We start from the raw sequence: 16216 nt of genomic DNA, 5'->3' as shown, positions 1-16216 counted from the left end.
AAGCAGGACCAATCCCCAACTAAATCATCCCAGCCAGGGCTTCGTCAAGCCTGACCTTAAAAATATCTAAGGAAGGAGATTCCACCACCTCCCTAGGTAACACATTCCAGTGTTTCACCACCGTCCTAGTGAAAAAGTTTTTCCTAATATCCAACCTAAACCTCCCCCACTGCAACTTGAGACCATTACTCCTTGTTCTGTCATCAGCTACCACTGAGAACAGTCTAGATCCATCCTCTTTGGAACCACCTCTCAGGTAGTTGAAAGCAGCTATCAAATCCCCCCTCATTCTTCTTTTCTGCAGACTAAACAATCCCAGTTCCCTCAGCCTCTCCTCATAAGTCATGTGTTCCAGTCCCCTAATCATTTTTGTTGCCCTCTGCTGGACTCTTTCCAATGTTTCCACATCCTTCTTGTAGTGTGGGGCCCAAAACTGGACACAGTACTCCAGATGAGGCCTCACCAATGTCGAATAGAGGGGGACGATCACGTCCCTCGATCTGCTGGCAATGCCCCTACATATACATCCCAAAATGCCATTGGCCTTCTTGGCAACAAGGGCACACTGTTGACTCATATCCAGCTTCTCGTCCACTGTAACCCCTAGGTCCTTTTCTGCTGCCGAGCCATTCGGTCCCTAGTCTGTAGCGGTGCATGGGATTCTTCTGTCCTAAGTGCAGGACTCTGCACTTGTCCTTGTTGAACCTCATCAGATTTCTTTTGGCCCAATCCTCTAATTTGTCTAGGTCCCTCTGTATCCTATCCCTGCCCTCCAGCATATCTACCTCTCCTCCCAGTTTAGTGTCATCTGCAAACTTGCTGAGGGTGTAATCCACACCATCCTCCAGATCATTTATGAAGATATTGAACAACACCGGCCCCAAGACTGACCCTTGGGGCACTCCACTTGATACCGGCTGCCAACTAGACATGGAGCCATTGATCACTACCCGTTGAGCCCGACAATCTAGCCAACTTTCTATCCACCTTATAGTCCATTCATCCAGCGTTGTTTGCTGCGCCCTCAATAAGGCTTTTTTAAAATGCAGCCAGCTCTCCTGGACTCCTTGCCCCCTCATATTAGCCTCCCAGGGGATCCTGCCCATCAGTTCCCTAAGGGAGTCTGTTTTTCTGAAGTTCAGGGTCCGTATTTTGCCACTCTCCTTTCTTCCTTTTTTCAGAATCCTGAACTCAACCATCTCATGGTCACTGCTGTCCAAGTTGCCACCCACTTCTACTTCCCCTACCAATTCTTCCCTATTTGTAAGCAGCAGGTCAAGAGGAGCACGGCCCCTAGTCAGTTCCTCCAGCACTTGTACCAGACAATTTTTCTTCCAAGTGTTCACTGGCAATTGGAGTTAAATAGATTTTAATACACGCAAAGTTTAAAGAGGCTGACTAAAAACCAACCCTTCTCTCTCCGTTTTCCATGTCCGGGGAAGGGAATGTTACAATGCCTATGAGAGTCAGGCTTGAAATTGGTGGCAAAAATCAACTTCCTGTACCTGAATTTATTTGAACTTGTTGAGTCTCTTTCCACCCAAATTCTCCTTTTCCCCCTCGAAAGGGTTGAACGGTGGTTGCTGACTGAGAACCTTTGAGGCACGGGTCTCCGTAGCGCAGTGCGGAGCATGGTGTCGGTGCTTAGAGAGAGATCACGGGGTTCTCGCTGTATCTTTTGACAGTGTGACAGTGGCTAGTTACCACCTCTTTGCTTCCCCCAGCTGTACGAGATCCTGGCCACGACGCCATATGGCCACTTGAAGCAGGGGGAGGTTGGGGTGGATCGGCTGCTGAGCGAGGATGTCTTTGCAGCTGCATTCCCCCTGCATGAGGTAAGTCAGGAGACGGTCTCTTTCCAGCACCAGTTCCCTGTTACCTCAGCCAGACTGGACTTTGGTCATGTCCTGATCTCCAGCTCAGGGGGCAGCAGGGAGTTCTGGCCAAGACAGAGCACTTGCATGGCCTCTGCCCAGGAGGGGGCCGGACTGTTCAAAAAGCTCCTTATTCAGCCTTTCTGAAAGAATGCAGAGGTAACTGGGGGTGGGGGAGCTTGGCTGTGGGGAGCTGGAGAGGCAGGGGGCTTTTGTTAAGCCCCTCTCCCCAGTCCAGCCAGGTGCTCTGCTCTGCATGGGCAGCTGCAATGCTTTCACCAGCCTAAGTCGGAACCTCCCTGCTTCTCCCCTGCAGGGTCCCTTTGCGGTACCTGCTGACAGGCTGGCCCCTGAGAACCTGACCGAGCGCCAGGTCCTCTTCCAGTACTGGGCAAGGTGGCGGAAATGGAACAGATACCAGCCACTGGATCACATCCGCAGGTACTTCGGAGAGAAGATCGCACTCTACTTTGCCTGGCTGGGTGAGTACAATGCTCTTCAGAGCCCTCCCAACAACTTACCTTCATCCCTGGCCCCAACCAGACCTGTCAATATGCATCCCTGGATCTTCTGCCCCATTCTCTTTAGCCTTGAGCCTGCACCTCTGTCTCCGACCAATTCCTGAGCTGCAATAGCTGTGTGTACCTCATGCCCACTGGAAAAGGAACTGCAGCCTCACTGATCAGGAGATGAGACCGTCCAATCTCTTAGAAATCACGCTTGGTGAAGAATAATGCCTCCTGCAGCCATGCTGCACAAAGGGGATGGGTTCTAGCCAGCAGTGGAAGGGCACCACCAGCACCAGTATGCATTATTCTGTCCTGCTCCTTACTGCTTCTTCAACCACCTCCTGTGGCACCCAGCTCTGCCCTAACCTAGTACCTTCTCCAGAAAGGGCTAATGCTTCCCTGGAGCGTCGGCCTCCTTGTGTTCTGCTGAAGGGAATGCTGGGATCGGCGCAGAGAATATCAATTGCTTGAGTAAGCAGAGTGATTTGCTTCACCAGTGCAGACCAAGGACAGGCTGTACTGTAGTAAGGAGCACCCTTTACATCAGGTGCATGGGTGTCATTGCCAGAGGAGTAGGGAGGATTCTTCTCAGATTGCCATTTTTCACTAATCATCCTTTTTGCCCCTTTCCTACTGTGGCTTGTTAAAGAGAAGTTAGCTTAGGGTGTGTGTGTTTACCTTGTACTGGGATTGTCTGCCGTATCCCAGGCAAGGAAAGCTGTCCCTCTTGCACAGAGCAGCAGCCCGAAAGCTCCCATGGCCAGAAGCCCTTCCTGTCATGTCCAAGCTGTGGGATGCATTTGATGGAGAAGGGATAGCTCAGCGGTTTGAGCATTGGCCTGCAAAACCCAGGGTTGTGAGTTCAATCCTTGAGGGGGCCATTCAGGGATCTGGGGCAAAAACTGGGGATTGGTCCTGCTTTGAGCAGGGGGTTGGACTAGATCTCCTGAGGTCCCTTCCAACTCTGATATTCTATGAAAGAGTCTATGAAATGGACGTGGCTGGCTGATCAAGCAGGAGCAATGGATGCTTTGCTGGTCCCTGTCTGTGGTGGGGCTGAGTTTCAAGTCCTAGTCCTAACTACAAAACCCTCCATAGACCAGGACACTCATCTCTTGACCACAGCCCATCAAGAGAAGATGGGACAGATGTTCTCCATGATGGGATCCCAGCGGTGGCACTCCTGATCAGAGGAGCTCGTAGCTGGAGCCTAGATCTACATGCAAGCCCCCGCTTTTCTCTGAGGCTTCCCCCAGGAACACCATCCATTTCCACTGCCTGTCGTTATGTTAATGTTACTTTGGTTTACTCTAGATAGCCATAAAATGTAATGATTTTTTTTGGCTGTTATTAGGGGGGGAGAGGGGGGTTGAAAATTTCCCCCCCTTCTCTTAATTTATCATTTAAAAATCGGAGGCTGTTATTGCAAATGCACAATTCATGTTTTGCAATCAGAATATTTAATAAAGTATCCCATTCTGTTGCAAACACAATCTGTCAGTTTAGGAGAGAGCTAGAGGGGAATGCCAAGCCAAACAGATAACCTTAGCTTTAGGATCCTGTATATTTGCAATATGAACTGGTCTCCAGTTTCTCTGTGTATATTTACATAACTGTTTAGGTTATGAAGGCTAGGACTATAACAGGGTTTAAAAGAGAACTGGATAAATTCATGGAGGTTAAGTTCATTAATGGCTATTAGCCAGGATGGGCAAGGAATGGTGTCCCTAGCCTCTGTTTGTCAGAGGATGGAGATGGATGGCAGGAGAGAGATCACTTAATCATTATCTGTTAGGTTCGCTTCCTCTGGGGCACCTGGCATTGGCCCCTGTCAGTAGACAGGATACTGGGCTGGATGGACTTTTGGTCTGACCCAGTATGGCCGTTCTTATGTTTTGTCACTGAGGAGAGGAGGGAGAAGGTGCAATAGGAAGGGAGGGAAGGAATACAAGAAGAAAAAGGAGAGAGAAATAGACAAAATTAATTAAAAATAGGTCTAGAAGGGGGAGAAAAAAAGTTGAGGCATCCTTCGTTTGTGTGTGCGCTACATGCAGCTAGTTGGCATTTAGAGGCCATGGTGATAACACCTGAACCAGATCAAGGGTTTCAGCCATTCTCAGCCAGAAACATGGCGCTCACAACATGAGAAAAGGAGAGTGTAGTCCATCCCCTCCTGCCAAGAAAGGGAATCTGGGCCTCTTGGGGGGCTGGGCGTATGGCCAAAGAACGTAATCGCTGGCTAGCATAACAGACTCCACCCTGCCTCCAGACTTGATTAACATGGATCATTGTCCCTGTGCGTTAAACACAAAGGTGGGGTTCCCACTGCCACTCGGCACTGGGTAAGCTCTGCTCCATGGGAGCAGAACTGAGCCAGCACTGAATGGCTTTGAAAGTCCTGCCCTGTGGCCCTTATCAAACCCAGCCTCTCTGGAGGTCACGTCTCAGGGTGACAACACAGCCAGCAGGAGGCTCTTGAAGTCAATGCCAGGGTGGGATAACCCTTAACCTCCCCTTTCATCCGCATGTAGATAGGATAATGACCGCAAATGACCTCTGGGAACATGTGGTGCAGAACATGGTAGGAACCCTCCTTTACAATGGCTGGCAGGGGACTCTCCTTCAGCTGCTGGGATGCAATGCCTCGCTCCGCAGTTGGTTTCACTTGGAATGTGGGGCTCTGAATTGGGCTCTTCTGCTGCAATGAGGGTGCAGGTTGGCTACAGGTCCTGTGTTTGCAATGAGACTCCCACTCTGAGGGGCTGGCCTTCTCTCCTCCCTCTCTTTAGGTTTCTACACTGGTTGGCTCTTGCCTGCTGCAGTTGTGGGGTCACTGGTTTTCATCACAGGCATATTTCTGATGCTGAGCGACATACCTGTGTAAGTGCCAGCCTTTCTCCCCTTTCTGTCCCTACCTTCTCCTTCCCTTTCCCACTGGCTGTCTGCAGCCTGGAGGATGTGGGGGAAGCCCCAGGGTGGCTGGAAGTCAGCAATTCCTGGCTGCCTCCCCTGAGGTCAGTCCACTAGGCCACAGCACCCTCAACTAGCATGCTCACTGTCAAGCAAACCTGGCTTCTCACAGGCTTCTGAGCAAAACTCCTGGTGAACAACCCAACTTCGAGGGGGTCAAAGTCCCCTTAACACCCTACAGGGAAGTGTCACCCTGGTCTTCACAGCATGTGGCCACCCGCTCCTCCCAGCACCATGGGTTTGCTGTCTGGCCCAGGTTCCAACATGGCAGGGCAATGGCTAAACTTTAACTAGTGGAAACTGTTGGGGGGAAGCTCCATGAGGTGTTTCTGTCCAGGCCAAGGAGAGGCAGAAAAGGGCCCGTGCTCTATGCTGCCATGTGAACATCCCAGCTTTGATCCTGAGTGCCGCACACTCACCTGGGGACCTGCAGGAGAAAAGTGCTCAGCAGCTTTGCTCCCCCAGAACCCTCTGGCTGGTTTAAGGAGCAGTGTTTATGGGCTCTCATGGCATCCTGGCTAGTCCCTCATCACTGGAAAGAATGAGGCCTCAAAAGGTGTGAAAGGGTGGCCTTCAGCAAAGAATGTACCATGGTCCTGATTTCTTTCTTTGTCTGCCTCCCCGCTACCCCAGGCAGGAGATCTGTGACAGTGAGGATCAGTACCAGATGTGCCCGCTGTGCAAGGAGTGCCCACACTGGCAGCTCTCCAGCATCTGCAGTATGTTCAAGGTGAGGTTTGTGGCTCCCAGTGGTTAATTTCCAGAGGGTAGGGCCAGGAAGAGAGAATATCCTGCAGTCTGCCCTGTAGATGGTGCTTGCTAGAGTGCCCAGGTGTGCACAGCTCTCACTCCTGCGCCAGGGCCTGGCTGAGCTGGGAGGTGCTGTGTTTATGCACTGGGAGGGGCGATAACCAGGCTGTTTGCACAAGCACAATGCCCTGGGATTTGCTCTCTGCCTTTTCATCTTAATGACACTAGAGGAGACACCTCAGGGGGCATGCTTCTGTGTGAGAGGAGAGAGCACCAGGACTCGCCTCCCCCAGGACTTCTCACCCCCTCCCATCAGCAGTGTTGGACCCTTTCCCCTCTTTCTAGTCTCCCTCCTCCCAGCCGTGCACATTCGCTGGCATCCCACATCCCCAAACCATCCCTCTCCAGCTCCTCCTCCCCCTTTCACCTTCTCTTCTCCCTTGCATCCCCTCCCTGGTCTGTTCCTCCCCAGGTCCGCTGCCTCTTCCTTGGCTTCCCCCTGCTAAAGGAATTGGCGGCTGTGATTGCAGAGCCATTGGCCATTATCTTTGAAAACTCGTGGCAAACGGGGTAAGTCCCGGATGACTGGAAAAAGGCTAATGTAGTGCCAATCTTTAAAAAAGGGAGGAAGGAGGATCCTGGGAACTACAGGCCAGTCAGTCTCACCTCAGTTCCCGGAAAAATCATGGAGCAGGTCCTCAAAGAATCAATCCTGAAGCACTTACATGAGAGGAAAGTGATCAGGAACAGTCAGAATGGATTCACCAAGGGCAAGTCATGCTTGACTAATCTAATTGCCTTCTATGATGAGATTACTGGTTCTGTGGATGAAGGGAAAGCAGTGGATGTATTGTTCCTTGACTTTAGCAAAGCTTTTGACATGGTCTCCCACAGTATTCTTGTCAGCAAGTTAAAGAAGTATGGGCTGGATGAATGGACTATAAGGTGGGTAGAAAGTTGGCTAGATTGTCGGGCTCAATGGGTAGTGATCAATGGCTCCATGTCTAGTTGGCAGCCAGTGTCAAGTGGAGTGCCCCAGGGGTCGGTCCTGGGGCCGGTTTTGTTCAATATCTTCATAAATGATCTGGAGGATGGTGTGGGTTGCACTCTCAGCAAATTTGCGGATGATACTAAACTGGGAGGAGTGGTAGATACGCTGGAGGGCAGGGATAGGATAGAGAGGGACCTAGACAAATTGGAGGATTGGGCCAAAAGAAATCTGATGAGGTTCAATATGGATAAGTGCAGGGTCCTGCACTTAGGACGGAAGAACCCAATGCACAGCTACAGACTAGAGACCGAATGGCGAGGCAGCAGTTCTGCGGAAAAGGACTTAGGGGTGACAGTGGACGAGAAGCTGGATATGAGTCAGCAGTGTGCCCTTGTTGCCAACAAGGCCAATGGCATTTTGGGATGTATAAGTAGGGGCATAGCGAGCAGATGGAGGGACGTGATCGTCCCCCTCTATTCGACATTGGTGAGGCCTCATCTGGAGTACTGTGTCCAGTTTTGGGCCCCACACTACAAGAAAGATGTGGAGAAATTGGAGAGAGTCCAGCGAAGGGCAACAAAAATAATTAGGGGGCTGGAGCACATGACTTATGAGGGGAGGCTGAAAGAACCGAAATTGTTTAGCCTGCAGAAGAGAAGAATGAGGGGGGATTTGATAGCTGCTTTCAACTACCTGAGAGGTGGTTCCAGAGAGGATGGTTCTAGACTATTCTCAGTGGTAGAAGAGGACAGGAAAAGGAGTAATGGTCTCAAGTTACAGTGGGGGAGGTTTAGGTTGGATATTAAGAAAAACTTTTTCATTAGGAGGGTGGTGAAACACTGGAATGCGTTACCTAGGGAGGTGGTATAATCTCCTTCCTTAGAAGTTTAAGGTCAGGCTTGACAAAGCCCTGGCTGGGACGATTTAATTGGGGATTGGTCCTGCTTTGAGCAGAGGGTTGGACTAGATGACCTCCTGAGGTCCCTTCCAACCATGATATTCTATGATTCTATGCTATCCCTCCCCTGCATTCCCTGTCTGATTCCCTCCCACGTCTCCTCTCTCTGTGTGTACAAGGTCTCTCCTTTCTGGTGCTGGAGCAGGTCATGCTGCAGAGATGAGAAAAGGGTCTGTTTCACTTTGCTGCTTGCACATGGAGTGGAGCAGCAGAGACAGATCTCAGGGACAGCTCCTCCTCAGGTGCTGCTCCAGTGTGTGTGGAAAGCACTGCAGAGCACGGAAGAGGCTTTGTGAAGCTTGAACTGGCTATGCAGATTCACACTACCGCATGGACATTTCTTGCCTCAGGACGTAGATCTGCTCTGCACAGGAAGCCTCTGCTGTGCTGGGTAGTCGCAAGATCCTACGCTTAAGGGATTATGGTTGTTGGGCTAATCTGATTGGCTCCTCCCTCTGTAAACTACATAATGGACCAGTTCCCCCAGCTGATGTAAATTGGCACGGCTCCATTGACTTCAGTTTTGGTCCAGTCTTGCACCAGGTGGGGATCTGGCCCATTGGCTCCAGTGGAGCTAGGGCTGATTTACACCAGCTGGGGATCTGGCCTATTGGCTCCAAGTGGAGCTAGGGCTGATTTACACCACCTGGGGATCTGGCCCAACACTCTTTCTCTTGCCAGCAGGAGAGTTTCATAGCGCTGAGGTAAGGTTCCTCAGACAGCGAGGGTGACCTCTCCGTGTGGTTCCAACCTCTTTCCAGGGAGATTCAAGCAAATCCAGAGAGAATAAGGAAAGACTCTCTCCCTTTGTGCCTGTCTGGAGCTGAGGCCCCCTCCCTGTGCAGGGAGAGATGAATGCTCAGAGTGGGAGGGGTCCTGCTCTGAGCCTGGGGATGAAGCCTGTAAAGGGCCCCAAGCTGTGAACTGCTCCCAGCACATCCCAAAGCCACACCCTGCTGTCACCTTCTCAGCACAGCACAGGCAGCTCTGGTTGATCAGATACACAGGAATCCCAATCCCTGTCTGCCCTGTCCCTATGCCTCTGTTCCTGCACACCACGACTTGCATTTCGGAGCAGCCTGGGTCTGGTACTGGCAACAGGTGGGCAAATCAGCTGTGCACTGTGTTGCCACTGATCAGTGACTCCCTGCTGCCTCAGGAGTGCTCCGGTGTGGGTCCAAGGACTCAGACTGGTCCAGCACTCTGATTCTTGTAGATCAGTTCCAGTGCTGCTTTCTCTTACCGAAACCCCTATGCTTCCCCTGGGGAACCTGTCTGTCCCAGAGAGAAACTCATTCTCTCTCTCCTGCCCTCACCCCCTTCACACACCCAGTAAGTTAGCACTCTGCTGCTCTCAGGATCCAACCTAGCAGCCCTTTCCTCCTGCAGGTTCCCTGAGCATTTCTTTCACTCTCCCTGCTTTGCTCCATAGGCTGGTCGCCTCTTCGACCACGGTGGGACCATCTTCTTCAGCATTTTCATGTCCCTGTGGGCGGTGACATTCCTGGAGTACTGGAAGCGGATGAACGCCACCCTGGCACACCGGTGGGACTGCTCCGACTTCGAGGACATTGAGGTACAGGCCTGACCCTCTGTCACACAGCTGAACTCCCAAGGCCTTACAAAGCCAAATCAAGGCAATGCCTTTTCCCACTGTCCTAGGAGCGGCCGCGACCCCAGTTCACTGCCATGGCTCCCATGACAATGGAGAACCCAATTACTGGAGCAGAGGAGCCATATTTTCCCAAGCGGAACCGCGTAAAACGGGTCATGGCTGGACTGATGATCATCATCATGATGGTAAGGGCACTGTAGGTCTCTGCCCTGTGCCTGGCTTTGAAGGTCTTCCATGGGGTCTGCAGCTCCTGGCATGACTGCATCCTCTCTGCATGCTGATTGCCTCTTACTGCCTGCATGACTCTCCCATAGCTGCCAGTGCCCCCAGAGATCAGAGCAAGCCCAGCTCCCCCAAACACACTAGTTCCTGATGGCAAGTTGATGGCCACTGGGTTGTGTTTGCAGATTGCTGTGGTTGTGATGTTCCTGATCTCCATTATCCTGTACCGGGCAATCATCAGCATCCTTGTGTCAAGATCCGGGAACTTCCTCTTTGTGGCATCGGTAAGAGGTAGATGCAGCCAGCTCTGCCCTGGGGTTTTATTGGCTTGCGCAAGCCCCGTGGGATGTTCTGGTTCATTCCCTCTGCTCTCCTCTTTTCTAGGCGTCTCGTATTGCCAGCCTCACAGGCTCAGTGGTGAATCTAATCTTCATCCTCATCCTTTCTAAAATTTACATTGCACTGGCCCATTTCCTTACTAAGTGGGGTAAGTGGTGGAAGGGAAATTGCACAGACTTCAACTGTGGTTCCCTGGGACAGTTCCTGACAAACCTGGCTCCCCATTCCTTTGCTACTTGTACATTGCAGTCACATTCACCTGCACAAAGTGAGTGTGAAACACTGCCATCCGATTTGAGAGGGAGTCACACCCACTCACACAGGAGGGGAGAATCTGATCCATTGTCTTCAGCTGGATTCTTACGCAATTAAGCAGGGGCTGCTAAAAGAAATTGGATTTAGGTGCAGAAGGGAAAAGGCGGAAAGACAAGGATCCCAACAGATCAGGAACTGAGGAAGGGCTCAGATCAAAGTAGAGAGGTACCAAGGCAGGGAATGAGTGCAGGTGTTCGGTGTAGCGTCACAAGGTTGCCACCTTTCGCAGTTTTCCTGGGCGCTGTCTTAGGTCCTGCAAGCTAGATAGTGTGACACAAGGAAGGAATTTGTCTCATACGGCAAAACATCAAAAGTTGCAATGCAGGAGTCCTGCAGTCAGGTGTCCAATGGCTTTCTGCGGGTCCAGGGCTAATGCTGGTGGATGCCTGGGGAAAGCATTGTGTGTAGAGGGATGCTGGAAATAATTAGAGAGGGCTGAATTGTTTTAACAATCTTTTTGATTAACATTTTCATTTTGATTGAAATTTTCTTTTTTTTTTTTAGCTTGGGTTTTCATTTAATCAATAAACCGAAATTTAGTGACAGTTGCTGTATATTTTCTGCCAAAAATTTCTAACTTGCATGGAATGAAAATGTTTTCGTTAATTTTTTTGCAGAAATATATACCAATTTTTTTGACCAGCTCTAGAAATAATATTAAAGGATAAGATCTTTATTAGCCTTTTTAAAAAGAAAAATAATTTTAATGAATTTGCTAGTAGCTAGTTTATATGTACAGTACAACATTATTGCCCTCTGCTGAACAGAATCAGAACTGTACAAGTGTGTGTCATAGGCCCTTTACTGCTAACTGCTAATTGAGATTCTCCATAGGGTCAAGAAGCAGGGCTGTGGGCTTGTGCATAAGGGGAACTGGGTTCTATCCTGGTTGTCGCCATGACGTTCTGCATGGTCATACCATGTAATATAACACCTGTGAAATCCTAGGTGACCATGCAGTTGTTGGGAGTTTTAAAAATACAGACATCTTAAAGATCAAACAAAAAAGCCTCCTAAACAACACACAGTCATCCAGCTTCTTCTGTTACGGATGCTGTTGCCATGGTTACTGGGTGACAGGAGTAAGTGCTGGTAGTCTCCTTGAATGGTGCCGCAGGGCAGAGCTGATGCTGTCTGTGTGTGTTGCTCTGCCACAGAGATGCACCGGACTCAGACGAAGTACGAAGATGCTTTCACCTTCAAAGTGTTTGTCTTCCAGTTTGTCAATTTCTACTCTTCTCCCATCTACATTGCGTTCTTCAAGGGCAGGTAAAGCATCTCCAGGGGAGGGCAGCTCTCACCTCCCCCACCCATCCCCCAGCTCTGGCCCCCTCCTCCAAATGTAATCCCATCTCAACTGGTGGCTGGAGTTCCTGCGGCTGGCCGAGAGGTAAGCGGCTTTGGGACCTGGTGATGTGCAGTTCCAGTGGATAGCCCTAGAGCAGTGGTTCTCAAACTGTGGTCCGCGGACCATCAGTGATCCATGAGCTCCATTCAAGTGGGGGTCTATGGATAGTTCCCTCTGGTGTGTGCGGCTGCACAAGAGAGAATGAAGGACTGCTGCGCAGGCATGGCTCCACTAATTAGGTGCTTGGACCCTGGAGAAGACACACATGTAAGGTGAGGTGGTGGCCTTGGGGGGAATGGAGGTAGGTAGGAGCAGGCAGTGGGGTGAGAAGAGAGGGGGTGGGGGGAATTTGGGACATGCAGGGCTGCGGCAGCCAGAGAAAAAGGCAACTTTCCCCAGCTCCAGGGCTGCGGCTGCCAGGGAGAGACCCCTCCTCCTTCCCAGCCTCAGCTCTGTGGTGGGGTAGAGAGGGCACATTCTTCACATTAGAAAGGTAAGACTACTGATATTAGTTGTGTGCTTTTATTTGTAGAACAAAAAAAGTTAATTATTATTGTTTTTTTAACATAGCACTTTTATCTAAAGCGCTTTACAATAGTTAGCTAATGGTACAAACAACATTTGGAAAGATCATTAAACGGTCCATCAAGACCCTCAGCAATTTTCAAGTGGTATGTGGGGAAAAGAAAAATTTGAGAACCACTGCAAGAGAGAGACAGGGAAGCTGCAGCACTGCTGCCATCTAAAGGCAATGAGCGGCATGCGAGGGAACGTGGGGGTTCCCGGCACTATTCTAATGTGGGAAGGAGCAACTAGAAATCCCCTTTGTGCCTGTGTAGCTCTAAAACAGCCCTGTATCCATCCAGGCATGCAGTGAGCATGTCAGAGAGCTATATGGCTTTTCCAAAAAGAACAGGAGTACTTGTGGCCCCTTAGAGACTAACACATTTATTTGAGCATAAGCTTTCATGGGCTAAAATCTACTTCATCGGATGCATGCAGTGGGAAATACAGTAGGAAAATAGATATAGATAGATATACACAGAGAACATGAAACAATGGGTGCTATCATACACACTATAATGAGAGCGATCAGTTAAGGTGAGCTATACACGGCTGCTACTCTGAAACATGGCCTTTTCAGTGTATGATCCCATGGGGCACACAGCCAGTTGTTCAGACTGTTGAGGGGCTGGGGGTCCTGTATCAGAGGGGTCTCTGTGGGAACAGGGCAGCTCAGTTTGGGAAGTACATGCCCGTGGGGAAGCCCCTCCAAAGCGTAGAGCTGAGACTTCTTGGGCTACTCGGGACTTCTGCTCCCTGGTGGTGATGAGGGTGCTTGTGTGCAGAGCTTGGATTCTGAAAGGAAGACAGACTCTCGCTGTGTTGCATGGGGAAGGTCTGCTGTATCAGCAGCTGGCAGACCCTGTTGCAAGGCCCCAACCGCCACTATTTTATATAAAGACCCCCCGCTAAGATCATGGCCCCATTGTGTTGCTGAGCACTGCATGTGCAGTGAGACCCAGACCTGAGGAGCATAAAACTGAAACAGACAGTGGGTGGGAGAGGGAACAGGCACAGGCGAGTGACATGACCTGCCCAGATCTCCCAGCATGGCAGTGACAAAGCTGGGGATGGCATGCAGGGCTGGAGTCCCAGCTTGGGCCTGATCCAGGACTATGCTGCTCCCCAGAACTGATAGAAACAGGGGATCTGAAGTAGAGGGGTAAGCAGGAGAGTGTTGGGGGTAACTGCAGCCAGCAATGTTTTGCTTCAAATACCTTTCACATGTGGACAAGATGAAATTAACATGAGGGGCAGGTCCGCGGGTGCCCTTTGATCTCCTTTCAGTCAGTCAGGCACCCTTGCACTGTGTCCCTCCTTTCCCCTCTGTTGGGAAGAACAGGGCACTGGGGGAGGGAGAAATTTCTGATATACATGCTTCCATCGCGGGATGTTCCTGGCAGGCTGGGCTGGCCTCTGTGCACATCCACAAGGTATCATCAGCGCTGGCTTCAGATGTGGGCAGAGGGAGATGATGATGAAGTAGATCTGACCTTGTCCCATTCAATCCAGCAGGACTGGCTGAGCAGCATCCTCAGCCTCCCAATGGACAAGGGTGACTGGGGTGTGGGAGCAGGGCACGGTGCACGACAGCACCACATCCCGAGTAGCCTCAGGAGGTATAAGAGATTGATGGGAGAGGGAGCAAGGGGTTCAGCTGTGGATTTATTGCTATCTCTTGCCATCCTGGATTTCCCAGATTTGTAGGCTATCCAGGAAACTACAAGACCTTGCTTGGGATTCGCAACGAGGATGTGAGTATCCGCTGATAAAGGTTGAGAACACAGGAAGGGCCATGCTGGGTCAGACCAATGGTCCCTCTGGTCTAGGGCCTGACACTGGCCAGTGCCAGGTGCTTCAGAGGGAGTGAACAGAACAGGGCAATTAGCGAGTGTCCATCCCCCATCATCCAGTAGCAGTGTCTGGCAGTTGGACGTTTAGGGACACCAGAGCACGGGGTTAAAAGGAGGTGGGAGTCTCAGGTGAGGGACTGTGTGAGGTAACCTGCCAAACAGAATGGGGACCCTTTGCTGGGGTGGCAGGAAACGCCCCAGCCGCTGCCCAGCTCTGTGCACAGGGAAAGGCTCCACAGCTCTCAGGACAGCCCTGGCCAGAGGAGGAGGGAGGCCATGGCCAGCTTCAGTGCCAGTGTAGTGGGCTCCCGGCCTGCCCCGTGCTCCCCCCCACCTCAAGCTTGCTCGCTGCCTCCGAGGCCTTTGATAGGAACCACATACAGACTCCTCTGAGAGTGCAGAGGGCCCAGGCAGGATGTGGGCATAGCACAGAGAGGAGCAGTGGCATGCCTGGGGAATCCCTGTCTCTGGCTGCCCATCCCCCCAGGACCAAAGAGAAGTGGGGGTGGTCAGACTCCATCCCTGCCCCAGCAACCTCAGGGGTCCCCCGCTGCCCATCTGCTCAAAGACTAGTGGCAGCAACTGGGGCCCCTCATTCCTGGCCCACCCTTCCCAGAAGTCGGCCCCTGGTGCTACCCTGAGGGTTGGGAATGGCAGCCGGGGGCTTGGTGCTGCAGGCTGCCTCCTCCCCAGGCTCCACTGACTCCAGGATGCGGCGATGGTGCTGGGTGTGTTAGGGCAGCGTGTGTGGCTCAGGAGTAGCCTTTCCTGTGGGAGGTGGAACCTAGAGGACCTCCCCACCCCCGCCTCATCTGAGTTTGAGGGGAACGTGCAGCAAAGCTGATGTGCCTCTGTCCTTCCCACTCAGTGCGGGGCTGGCGGCTGTCTCATTGAACTCGCCCAGGAGCTGCTGGTCATCATGGTGGGAAAGCAAGTCATTAACAATGTGCAAGAAATCGTCATCCCGTAAGCACTGAGTGCGCTACCGGGCAGGGGGAGGGGAGAGTTGGTCTGACTTCTGGCAGACCATCAAAGGCATCAAAGGGAGCTGCTGCCCAAGCTCTATAACAAGGATCTATGGGGCAGCAGGTGGGGATGTCTCCATGCAGGGGCACTGTGATAGATTTGGAACGAGGGGAGGGCTCAGTCAGTGTGAAGGCACCTGTATGTGTGTCCCCCATCTGCTTGGCTTGTGCTTGGCAGGTGGCTGCATCACCTATCCCAAGTGGTCTGACGGCTATGGTTTGAACTATGGGCCCCAGCTCAGACAGGGCCAGTGCCCAGATGTGCCAGGGCCTGTCACCACAGCCCTCTCCTCCCACTAGTGAAGGAAGAGGGGAAAGTCACAGGTTGTGACTGCTGGTAGGCTTTGGGGTGACAGATGGTCACTGAGGATGGGGGACCCACAGCTGACATGGACAAGTCAAAGCAGAACAAAGTTGCTTTGCAACAGGTCTCATGGCAAATTAGCCGTGTGCACTATGGAGCCTCTGGCTTCTCACTGCCACTGCCCTGCCTCCTGCCCGCAAACTCTGTCTGCCCACAGATTCTCCGGCATGAGCTCCTGCAGAGGAGGCGTTGCGGGAAGCAAACCAGGCCAGGAATGCCCTTCCCGTGACCACTTCTTTCTCTGCTCCCCCAGGAAGCTGAAAGGCTGGTGGCAAAAGTACAAGCTTCACTCCCAAAAGAGGAAAAGCAAGGTGGACCAATTGGGCCTGGTGCAGCAGGCACCCTGGGAGAGCAACTACGAGCTCCTGGTCTGTGAGGGGCTGTTTGACGAGTACCTGGAAATGGGTAGGGACCAAAGGCTGAGTCTGCCACCTTGGGAGACCACTAGCAAAGTGTCCTGGCCAGGTAGGGTCACTTGATCACTGACCACACCAGAAGAGGCTGGAGGTCAGAGACTTC

General features: G+C 51.7%; 1 protein-coding gene across 2 annotated transcripts in view; it reads left to right on the top strand.

Moving 5' to 3' along the window:
- ANO7 (anoctamin 7) overlaps window positions 1–16216 on the top strand; it is a 34291-nt gene that overhangs the window by 8566 nt on the left and 9509 nt on the right. For both annotated transcript variants that reach the window (XM_073360455.1, XM_073360454.1), the window contains exons 7-18: window positions 1725–1835; window positions 2191–2356; window positions 5173–5263; window positions 5987–6083; window positions 9485–9628; window positions 9715–9852; window positions 10075–10173; window positions 10274–10376; window positions 11701–11812; window positions 14155–14209; window positions 15177–15274; window positions 15951–16102. In XM_073360455.1, the coding sequence (XP_073216556.1) occupies window positions 1725–1835; window positions 2191–2356; window positions 5173–5263; window positions 5987–6083; window positions 9485–9628; window positions 9715–9852; window positions 10075–10173; window positions 10274–10376; window positions 11701–11812; window positions 14155–14209; window positions 15177–15274; window positions 15951–16102 (1366 nt within the window). The remainder of the gene's footprint in view (window positions 1–1724; window positions 1836–2190; window positions 2357–5172; window positions 5264–5986; window positions 6084–9484; window positions 9629–9714; window positions 9853–10074; window positions 10174–10273; window positions 10377–11700; window positions 11813–14154; window positions 14210–15176; window positions 15275–15950; window positions 16103–16216) is intronic.

Source organism: Lepidochelys kempii, chromosome 9 (genome assembly GCF_965140285.1).
Source record: "Lepidochelys kempii isolate rLepKem1 chromosome 9, rLepKem1.hap1, whole genome shotgun sequence".
Lineage (NCBI taxonomy): Eukaryota > Metazoa > Chordata > Testudines > Cheloniidae > Lepidochelys > Lepidochelys kempii.
Note: the sequence above shows the minus strand (reverse complement) of the source record. Positions and strands in the feature narration are given on the sequence as shown.